Source organism: Acanthochromis polyacanthus, chromosome 12 (assembly GCF_021347895.1).
Source record: "Acanthochromis polyacanthus isolate Apoly-LR-REF ecotype Palm Island chromosome 12, KAUST_Apoly_ChrSc, whole genome shotgun sequence".
NCBI lineage: Eukaryota > Metazoa > Chordata > Actinopteri > Pomacentridae > Acanthochromis > Acanthochromis polyacanthus.
Genome location: NC_067124.1, coordinates 1,340,005 through 1,351,479, shown reverse-complemented (window position 1 = coordinate 1,351,479; position 11,475 = coordinate 1,340,005). Strand labels below are relative to the sequence as shown.

At 42.2% G+C, this 11,475-nt stretch overlaps 1 protein-coding gene across 2 annotated transcripts; it reads right to left on the bottom strand.

Annotated features, from left to right (window-relative positions):
- Positions 1-232: 232 nt before the first annotated feature.
- On the bottom strand, positions 233-8,240 carry pnisr (PNN-interacting serine/arginine-rich protein). Of its 2 annotated transcripts, XM_022204849.2 has the most exons (12): positions 8,118-8,240; positions 7,490-7,598; positions 7,142-7,318; positions 6,493-6,728; positions 5,949-6,111; positions 4,822-5,012; positions 4,503-4,643; positions 4,283-4,382; positions 3,617-3,670; positions 3,000-3,194; positions 1,194-2,304; positions 233-590 (listed from the first exon to the last, which is right to left on the bottom strand). In XM_022204849.2, the coding sequence occupies exons 2-12, from the start codon at positions 7,575-7,577 to the stop codon at positions 557-559; spliced, it is 2,490 nt and encodes an 829-aa protein (XP_022060541.1). In that variant the 5' UTR covers positions 7,578-7,598; positions 8,118-8,240; the 3' UTR covers positions 233-556. The 2 variants fall into 2 exon arrangements, with proteins under 2 accessions (XP_022060541.1, XP_022060550.1); XM_022204858.2 differs by lacking the exons at positions 233-590; positions 1,194-2,304; positions 3,000-3,194; ... (1 more) ...; positions 4,283-4,382; positions 4,503-4,643 and having other exon boundaries at positions 4,863-5,012; positions 6,557-6,728.
- Between the last annotated feature and the right edge of the window lie 3,235 nt (positions 8,241-11,475).

The following is an 11,475-nucleotide window of genomic DNA, read 5'->3' as shown; positions in this document are numbered from 1 at the left end:
CCGAGGGGCTCTGTGGGGTGTCCTGCGGGAGTATGGGGCATAAGGCTCGCTCATACAAGCCATTCAGTTGAACAAGAAATTGATGAGAACAAGGGTGGTCTAATCATTTTTTCTGTGACTGTATGTGATTCTATGTGGAGTTACAATTGTACCTTAAAGTGATGTATACTGATTGAGTATTACAAAAGAATTATCTCTGGTTATCAGCACACAAAGAAACAGTGAGGCAAGACAAGGAACAAACAGTTTTATTGGACATTTTTACAACAGCGTTTGAAAAAAAAAAAGTTAATCCTGGTTTTTTTTTTTATTTAAAATGATACAACTTGAGTTTTTAGTGTCTTATTAAACTCTGCGTAACGATACCAATGAAAACTCCTACCATTCAAAATGTCTTGTTCTTCAGTCACACTTTAAAAATAACAACATATATACAATAAAAGAAATGAATGAGGGAGGTTTCACCTACACAACTGCCTCTATAATGAGACAAGCCTGCTCAACTCATGGAATTTAAAATGGTAACGTGCACAGATCAGGATGTTAACTGTGCTCCTCAGCGTCTGCTACGACGGGAGGGGGATGCTGACCTGAAAGAGAGGCATGGACACAACATTAATCCTGCACTAATCACACTTTACAGTGCAGACTACAAGACACAAACATGCACAAGTGCCCCCCCATCAAGCACACGTTCACAGTATGAAATTATGCATGTAACTTCCATAAAAACTAGCATTCTGCACATTCTGGAGAAGCAGTCCACCCTACAAAGCATAGTGCAAAAGCCACATATGTATTTATTTGGTTATCTTTGGCATTGAGACATTTTCTCTCTACTTTAGACAGGAGGCAGTTTCACATTTTAACTATGTGTGATAAAACAGAGGCCTCTGCTCCAGTAAGGTAAAAGAAGGATTATGAAGCTTTAATGAATTTTGTTAGAAATTCATTCATTGTTAATTTGCATTTGGCAGATCAAAGTGTCATGAAGGATTAGAACCCTTTATTGCATCAGACTTGTCTTCACAGTTAAGAACATGCAGCTCCCTTTGACAATACACTTTAACAACAGTAAACATTCTTTGTTTAGTTACTGAAAATAGGTCAATTAAAGGACTCCAGAGAAAATCACAATAAGACATACAATAAGAACAGAGTAGGTAAAAAAAGAGGGAAAAAACGAATACTACCTTGATCGCGACTTAGACTTGTGTTTGCGGCTTGCCTTCTTACCAGACTTGTGAGATTTTTCCGTCGACCTTGAGCGACTACGTTTGGTTTTCTTAGATTTCTTTTCCTTGCTAACTTCAGGGCTAGGGGATCTACTCGAGTCAGAGTCTGAGTGTCTCTTGCTAGCTTTGGCAGAGCCCTTCTTACTGGCTTTACTATCGTGTCGAGAGCGCTTGTCACTCTGGGAGTCTGTGTAGGAATCGCTTTCTTTCCTTTTCTTTGATTTGCCATTCTCCTCTGCAACTACAGAGCTTCCTTTTTCCTTTTCCCTTTCTTTTTCTCTGGGCTTTGGCTTTTCTTTCTTCTTATCTGTCTCTTTTTCTCTATCTTTATCCTTCTTTTTCTTGTCTTTCTCATGACTACGACTCCTTTCCCTCCTCCTTTCTCTGTCTTTGCTAGAGGCCTTTTGTTTGTGTTTACTGCTACGGTTGTGACTGCTGTCTCTGCGCTCTCGACTCCTTTTCCTCTCTTTTTCCCTTTCTTTCTCCCTCTCTCGCTCTCTGCTACGACTACGGCTGTCTCTGGCTCTAGCCCTGCCTCTGTCTCGGTCTCTCTCTCTGGATCTGGATCTACTCCTGCGACTCCTGTGCTCCCTGGAATCACTGCGGTCTTTCTTGTGGCGACCTGATCGCTCTGCGCTGCTCCTCCTCCTGTCCCTGCCCTTCTCACTACGATGTCTGTGGGAGCTGTGGCTTCGGCTGCGCCGACGGGCCTTGTGGGATGAAGAGCGACTACGCCTCCTCTTCCTTCGTGGGGAAGAGGATCGAGAGGAACTGCGAGAAGATGCTGAGGAAGATGAAGATGAGGAAGACGAATGACTGCTGCTGTGGCTTGAGGTGGAGCGGGAGCTGCTCCGACCGTTGGCTGGGGAATCGCTTCCACCTCTCCCTGATCGCTCCTTCCCTCTGCCTGAGTGCTTGCCCTCACTACCTTCCCTCTCACTACGAGACCTACGCCTATCTACTAAGGGCTCTGCCTCCCTCTCTTTTACTTCCTGTTTGTGTGGATTTTCCAACTGACCCTCTTCATATTCCCCCCTTTCTCTGCTCAATCTCTCCTTCGCCATCTCTTCTGTATAAACAGACAAAGATTCAGGTTAAAGAAAAGCCAAGACACATCAGGAACACACTGCTTAAGCTTTCTATAAGTACCATCTCCAACTCTGAATTATGTTCTAGTGTGGCGCTGTTGCAAGCAGCATTAATGCTTCAACTCAAGGTAATGTTGTAAGAATTTGCATCAATCTGTAAAGGTCTATATTTAATAATAATACTAACGAGTTAGATATGCGTACCGAATTTCGTGGCTCTAAGTGAAACCCTGTCCGGGGGCTGAATTTTCTTAGTTTTCTAGGGGGCGCTGTTGAGCCATTTTGGCACGCACGTGTGCCATTCCCCTAAAATATCAAAACTTTTGCTGGCCCTGATGTGTGGGGCGATTTTCACACGTTTTCATATATGTTTAGGGGGTCAAAAAGGCCAATTTCGAGGCTGACAAAGAATGATAAATAAACCCTAGGGTTTCAATAGGGTCCTCGGCACCGTCGGTGCTCGGACCCTAATTATCATTATATTTACAACACAATAACCAGGGTCAGCACCTTTCTTTGTTGGAGCTATGACTTATATTTGAAACAATAAAAAAATAGTCAAATTACACTGAGCAACAAAAATAGGGAAAAATATTTTGATTTCAGGCATTTCAATGTGTACTTGTTTGTTTTTACTAAAAAAATAACAAATCACTGACAAAACTTCAAGTCTTACCGCGTGCAAGCAGAGCCTCTTGTGCTTGTTTTTCCTGCAGCTGCTGCATCTCCCGCTCTTTGCGGCGGAAAGCATCCTGTTTCTCCCGGATGCGGTGGCGTAACTCTTCCTCATCTGTGTCGGAGGATTCGGATCCTCGAATGCTGCGGCCATCCTCATCCTCACTCTCATCTGAACCATAGTCACCCAGCCCGCCTGCCACAACAGAGCCCCCAGCTTGTTGAGTGTTGGAAAGTCCCAAGATGCAGTCTCACAATCAGGTTCCACTCAAGAAACCCCTCAATCCCAACCCAAGGTCCCCATGAAAGGCGGTTAATTCTGTGTAACTTGTATTTCATACTAACAAACCTCTTAAAAACAAAGACTATACATGTAGCCCTTAAACACTTCAAACACTCCTGTAAATACTTAGTATTCGAGAGCATGCTTCTAATATTAAAGTGCAAAATCAAAGGCCACTTCTGCCTTAGTTACTCTTAAAAACTGGGTAACGTATCTGGATGTCATGTCTTGTGCCAACAGCTTTTCCGACGTTGCTACTAACACTCCACCATGTATTAGAAATGATATATATTTCCCTCCCCTCCCCCCCCAGTGACAGAAAAAGGGATACTCACTGAGACCAGTCAGAGAAGCCAGTGCACTTGACTGTGCCAGCTGTTTTGCAGGAGCTTTGATTCACATCAACAACAGGAACAACATGTTAAAACACATACTGCCATTTTCTCAAAGGCAAGAGTCGCTAGAGAAGGGGGTCACAGATAAAGCACTATTCACAAGAGCTGCCATTGGTAACAAGAGAAAAAAAAATAAAAAATGAAAAAAAAAAATGGAGAAAAGAGAGAGGGTTAACAAACATACTTCTGTCACACAATCCAAGTCAAACAGTCGGACAGGAGGAGCAGAACCAATCTGTACTAATGCACAGTCACTTCAATGGAGGAGCTCACGTCTATCTACAGGTGAGTGCTGGCCACACTCAGTGCTGAGACTTAATTCAGCCTTACAGCCGTTCAGCAGGACCTTCAGTACCATGATGAACAGATCTCCAAATACTGTTTGTGAAAAACCTGTCTCTGCTCTTTCCTTCTGATGCATTAGCAGAGAATGGTTTAAAATACATACGAGACATACTCCCATGTTTCCAGCTCAATCGCCCTAGCTTACAGGGCATAACACTAATTCAAAGAGATTATTATGCACATCATGGATTCTCTCCAGATTTAACTATGTCTTGAAGACAAGCATAGATGATGCAATAACTGGAAAAGACAAGAGCAGACCTCGAGTGGCTTTCCTGTGAGTCTCTCTGGCTACGTGCAGAATCTCTTCGTTAGTAACCTCGAGAAGGATCTCTGTCAGAAGAGTTTTTGTGATGATCATCTACAAAAAACGGAAAGTAAACACAAACATTCCAAAATTTTCAATGAATCCTACAGAGAAACGTCACATTATCTCCAGCAGTCTGTCTGCACTTGATCTGATGTGAATAGTCAAACTGACCAGCTGGAATTCCTTTTCCTCTTCAGTCATCTCTGGTTCACTGTCTTCCACAGGAGGTGAAGGGCTCCTGACAGAAAACTCCTTCTTAATGGAAATCTTTTCAGCTTCATCATTATCATCATTCCCCTCATCATCACTGTCCTGAAGAAAATAAAAGGCAGAGACTGAGTTTCAAAGAGCAAAGTGTGCATTTGTAAAGGCAATCACTGAACCACACCGGATTTATATGCCAGAGAAAAAGAGTTCACACGGCATGCACAGAGTAACCTGTTTGTCAAAGGAACCATTCTGCAGTCAAGGACAGAAATAATGTGCTTACAAATTTACTCTTGCGGGGCACTCGTGGCCCATCACCTTCCTCGTCTGGCTCGTGCTCTTTGCCATCGTCTTTTACCATTTCTGCTCTCTCCTTCTCCATTCGCTCTCGCTCCAGCTTCTTCTGCTTCTCCCGGTCCATCTTTTCGAGACCTTCTCGGATCCATGCAGGCAGCGTGCGTCTTTTTACAGCATCTAAAGGTGAAATTAAAGGTCAAAATGAATTATCCACATACTCAAATCCTTTTCAAGCTACATCCACCCCTTCTGAACCTTCACACTTGCTGAAAATGGCTTGTAAAAACATATTGATTTCTTTATCCTCACTACAGCTTTCTGCACAAAACACAGAAACAAAAGTAGCTAAAAAAAAAAAAAAACTGCCCCTCTGTGAGATTCAGCACACGAACAGAACAGCATACATCCATGGAACTCGAGCAGGCTTCATCTTAATTTGCTGGCTTAGTTAAATGAAAATGCACTCAATGTTTTTACGAGCTCTGCTTCATTACATGTAAGACTTCTCCTGGCTTTTTAAGAATCACACAGAATATAACGTCCGGTTGGTCTCATGGAAACATCATCCACAGAATGGCAAAGGAACAGAAAGGATGATAGGTGGTTTTTTGGAAAATTAAATAAATAAAAGTAATTCAATTCAATTATTACTTTTTCCCAGCAACACTGTTAACACCACTTAAAATTTCTCCATTGTCACCTTACTGTTGTAATTCCAGCAAAGAAAAACACACCACAGTTACTTAGTACATACGTTTCCTTCTGCACATAATCATTCCTAAATATACAATGCTTCCAATTAATATGATCTGGAGTAACAGAAAAAAATGATTAATTCTTTTGAGACTTTGAATTGACAATTTTGATTATCTATTACTTGTGTCAGGTGTTTTTCCAAGCAAATATGCTAAAGATTTGCTGAGTTTACCTGAAAAACAAAGACTTTTGTCACTACAGTTCATGATTGACGAATGGACAAACAGAAAAAAGTAAGCAAAGAGCAAGAAAGAGAAAACATTTACAACTTGCAGAAATAAACTTTTTAATAGCTTCCACAGGCGCTGCATTCAATCCCTTTTTAGACTTTGAAGACCTGCAGATATTGTCACTCACCCAGTGGAGCTGGGGCCTCTGGTTTGACTGGTAGCTGGATCGGGGATCTGGGCCTGTCTCTGAACCCAGGCGGTCTGGTATCTCGTCTGTTCTGAGGAGGACCCTGCCAGTATGGAGAGTGGAAGCCTGCAGGTGTGGGGGCAAAGGAGGAAGCCGCTCCATGCTGTGGAGAGATAGCACAAACTGAAAGTTAGAGGTAGTTCAAAGCATCAAAAATTCCTCTGATTCTGGCAATCAACTGAGTGTGGGGTTGTTGATGTCTATCCCCAAAGCATGCTAGCTGACATTCATCCTTCACTCCTGCCTGGACCAGAAAGTCTGTCTGGTCTAACCAGGGAAATGTAAGTAAATAAAAATCAGCAACTAAAACAATACCAAACCATGCTGGATCCTCAACAAGCCAACAACTTCCTCTGCACAGCATCGCGAAAGCAATGACTGACACACCTAGATGCTTGGACCCGGCACACTTTCTATGGATTGCTCCTTCGTGTCACACTAAAACTGAAACGCTTCAACAGTTTCTACTGTAGCATCTGCATACCTGATAATCAAACTGGTTCATGGCCATGGGGGCCATGGCGTAGCTGTCGGGCTGTGCCCCATACCCATGGCTGTTCTGGGGGTAAACCCCATGGTGGGCTTCAGAGTTGAACTCCACGCTGTCCTGGCTGTTGCTGTCCTCACTGGGGTTCACCACATCCATTGGTCCTGACCCTGGAGGGATCCAGGCCTGTTCAGGGGGTGGAGGGGGAGGCGGCTGGCCATGCATTCCCCATTCTGTTAATCACAAAGTAGTTAGTAGACAAAAGACATTTCAACGTAAAATGCTCAACATCAGTCTGAAGGGGATTTGGTTTAAATTGGAACAGGTCAAAATGACAAATTATACTCTTTCAATAGATAACAAGGTTTTATTAACAGCAGAAAAGATGTACCACCTGTGCCAAAAATGTGAAAAAACACTCAAAGTCAAAAAAGCAACAAAACCATCCACAACTCAAGGTAATTTTAAGATTGCATTTTTATCATTTTTTCCTATGATAGTAAAAAATGGAGAGACATGATTTGTGGGCAAAAACAACAAGGGAATGACTAGCTGTGAAGGTGCTGTCAGTTGAGGCTCACTAAGGACAGCATCAGCCTTAAACACTTGGCTGTCAGCTTGTCCTGTGAAAGGTTCGATTGTGTACCTGGCTGCCACATTCTGCCAAATGCTGGGTCACCCTGGAAGGCACCATGGTTACTCTGTCCGACAGCTTCAATGCCTGGGATGTCCTGGCCATTGGGCTGGATACTGTGCTGCTCTGCTCCCGTCGACTCCTTTTGGGCGATCCATGCCTGTGCCAGGGCAGCCCAGTCCACTTGACCTGCACAAAGTCAGAGTACATCCACACATTTAAAATACAGCACACATCAGATGACAACAGTGTATTCAGACTAGCTATCAATCCTGTTTCAGCAGCAGGTAGATATGCAAGAAAGACTGAGAGACCCTTATTTCTTTTGAGGAATAATGTCTTGATGCATCATTCACTGACCTGGATCTTGCTGGTGCTGGAAAGACTGCATCCACTGCTGCTGGCTCAAAGGCCACTGTGGCCAGGGCTGTCCTCCCTGGTCCCACATCACTCCTCTCTGGATTCACACCTAAAACATGCAAACAATCGACATTTCACTTTTAGTTTGCACTCTCGGCGTGTCTTCCGCTGACGTGCTGCAGACTATGCGCCAGAAATTGCACTCGACTGATGGCCAGAAAATAGCGAGCTTCAGCTTTAATAGAAGTGCTAACGTTACCTTCAGGTCACCGGCTAGCTGTACGTTAGCTCGAGAAAGCCTGAGACCATTCTTACCTTTTAATGGAGGACGCACACGTTATGTAGTATGGGTTCTTGTGCCATTACGGACGTAAGATACCAAAAATACATTTAGGACTGGCGAAATTCCAACCTGTAAAGCTTCCTCGGGTCATGCGTTTATGAGCTAAGGAAGCTAAACCGAGCTAACGTGAGCTAGCCTGAGCTAAGCTAGGTCTGAAAGCTAGCAGATAATAGCGCCGTTATTTAACAGCCGAACAAATGTGCTTTTACATTTAAACTACGTGCCAACGGGGAGGTTTGAAAAGGCTTCCCACCGACGCTGTGCTTTCAGTAACATAATTCCCACCTTTTCCAGACAGCCTCTCTCCGGCGATGCGGCTCCAAATCAAAATGGCTGCAAAAGCGAGCTGCTGGGAGGAAGTGTTAACCGAGGCTCTGATGCGTTCATGTCAATCGGAAATGCGATAATTCAGGCATTATGTATAGTTCTAATTCTGTGACGCTGCCGTTTAAGGCGAGCAAAGCTAAAACAGACTCCATCCATGTATAGGTCTCGTACTGAGACATTTGTTTTTGCGTCTTCCAAAATGTTATTGTATTTGTATTTTCCATTAAAGTTACTAAATATTTTGTTTTGTGTGAGTATCTATCAGACTGAGGAATTTCAGCTTTAGCAGAAGAACGTCAATAAACACAAAAATAATTGAATCCTCAACAAACAATTTAGGATTAGAGTGAAGTAGCTGTAGACATCAACATTTAATCTAAATATATGAAGCGCATCACTCAGTAAATAAATAAATAGTCTACCTCTTGCATAAGGACTCGTGGTCAGTACACTAAGTTTCATTTTGTCCATTCTTGTTGATTTGTTTATATTTTTGTTTGCCTGACTTATTTACTTGAACATGCATAACCATTAGCCGGTGACTGATTTATTGCTATGACTCTTAGTATAAGCAAACGAGCAGCCAGTAAAGGCAGCATCAGCTCCTTGAGGCATTCAGATGCTGATCAGGTTCAGAATGATAAACACAATAGTGCTGAACGTTTCAAAACGTGTAGAGAACATGTATTTAAATCTAAAAACGAAAAAAATCAATAAAAGTTACATGTCCATCTGATAATTAATGTTTGATTCAACAAACATTAGCCCTTTTTGTCAAGTTTGGGCCTTTTTACACTGACAAAAACAGTGTCATAGGCAGCAATGGGAATGTGAGCACCTGCATTCCTATCTAATTCAAGTTGGCTTTAAACAAGATGTAATAATCAATTCGGTGTCAGTATGCAATGTTAAATCAAAGTTCTGGCATGACAGGCTCTTTCAGGACTCCATACACCGTCTTAAACTGCAATGTACAGGATGAACAGGATCTCTGTGTCAATATTTAATTTGAAAATGGAAAATTATTTCAACTGATGCTGGGCTTCCATGGTGCATGTTGGTAATATGTGCCAAATCAAATTACAGCACAGCAAACATGGAAACATGCTGTGTAATGCAGCAGTGTAGAAATGATGCACAGAATGGCAGAAGAATGTTCGGTGAACTGCAGCAAAGTGGTCTATTAGCCTGCAGACTCCTTGGTTGGCTGAACTAGGAAATATGAGAACCAAAAAATATATATATTTTTAATTTTAAATAGAGATTTGTCACTACTATTGACCAAGGTCAAACACAGTATAGGAGAACATGCTGGAATTAATTATATCAGCACGAATAGTTTATTACAGTGATTTAGGCAGGTTGAAGTGAAATTCAACCACTTAGCCGCAACGTAATTTGACCTCTAAATGTTTATTCTGATCATATATCATTTAAAACATGAAAGTGAACATAAAAGAAAGATTAAAGTGCTAAAAACTAATTTTGAAATTAACAAATGTGTATGAAAGGCATGCTGTTACACTAGTGTTGGTTTCTGAAAGAAAAAGTCATTCTGTACTCCTTGTTAATCATAGCTTTTGTCAGATTACCTTCTGTCAGATTATCTAGATTTGTCATTTTGGAGAGCCATGACCTCAAATTAACACGCACCATAGCCCTGGACTGGTATTCTGTCTTTTTATTTCATGTTTTATTCCATAAAAGTAGGATGTGCATTTTAAATTAAAGTTACATCTGTAAACCTTTCCACTTTTCATGAAGTGCTTCATTAATTACTAATCAACCAGGTGACCTTTGACTCAAATACAAACAATGCCACTCAAGAGTTCTAGAATGATGATAGCAGAGACTCAGCAGTGAGAATCTCTGCAGACTTCACTCACTCTTCAACCTGAACACACTCTGAAGATCAACTCTGCTTGAGGACTCTCCACTTCAACACTGAGCTTCAAATCGTTGTGAAGCTTTACTTGTTGCATCAACGCTTAAACCTGTTCTGTATTGAGATACACGGCATTGAAATATTCATGGAGTTTACTGAAGGAACCTGTGGCATCTACAGCCCCATCAGGGTATGTGAGAGATTTTTGTTAATAGAGTTAATCTGTAAATATTTTCAAGTATAGTTCAAACTTTTCAAACACACTATGTTTCCTTCACAGATGCTGTTTGACACACCAATGTATGAGAAGACCGTGCAGACCTGCTGGCACATGGCCTCTTGTCAGTCTCAGGTAAGGCCAGATATAGTTTCATGTTCACACTAGAAGAAAGCAGCAGGTAAAATCTCATTAACACTGTCTTTCACAGAAGCTGAAAGACATAAAATGTTTTATTTGTTGGTCAGATCGGACTGATGGTTGAACTTTTGAGGCTCCAGCAGAAACAACAGCTCCCCCCTCAGGTGAATGCTGAGGACATGACCGAGCTGCTGGTGGAGAAGAACAAACACACACTGAGATTTATGTAAGTTACACACACACACACACACACACACACACACACACACACACACACACACACACACACACACACACACACACACACACACACACACACACACACACACACACACACACACACTCCCAGGTGAGCACTACACCTAGCTCTAACTCTGTGTAATGGGGAGGAGAGGGGCAGTGAAGATGAAGCTGTGTTTTTGTTGTATTCTGGAACCTGCGCCTGTGAAAGTGGCTGCAAAGTTTGGCATCTCTTAACGGTTTTAAATTTTTGCTGCATTTTTTTGATATTTTTGTCGGCTGCTGATGGAGGTTTCTGCTGGGAGAAGAGTTTATTGGGGAGAGGAGCTTTTTTCATTGAGACAGAACAAATCTGGACTGCAACATCCAATTCCAGTGGACATCTTGAGGTGTTTTCGTGGTTGCAGTGCTGGTGCAAAGGTGAAGGCTAGATAATGGAGATACAAGCCCTTTCTTCCATCAGTCATCATGGGAAACGTCAACTCTTTGCCAAACAAAAGTGAGGAGCTGGAGACATTGGTGACGACTGACGAAACATACTGTAAATGCAGTCTCCTGTGTTTTACTGAGATCTGTTTGAATCAAAAACAACTCAGACTCAACTGTGGATCCACCTGGCTTCACCCTCATAAGGTCAGACAGAGATGCTAAAGCTAGTGGCCAGAAGAAAGGAGGAGGTCTGGCTTTATTTGTTAACCAGAGATGGTGTAACTCCTCACACATAACGGTTAAGGAGAAGTTGTGTTGTCCAGATATTGAACTGTTGGCAGTTGGACTTCGGCCATATTATGTCCCAAGGGAGTTCAGTCACATCATAACAAAACTTGTATACA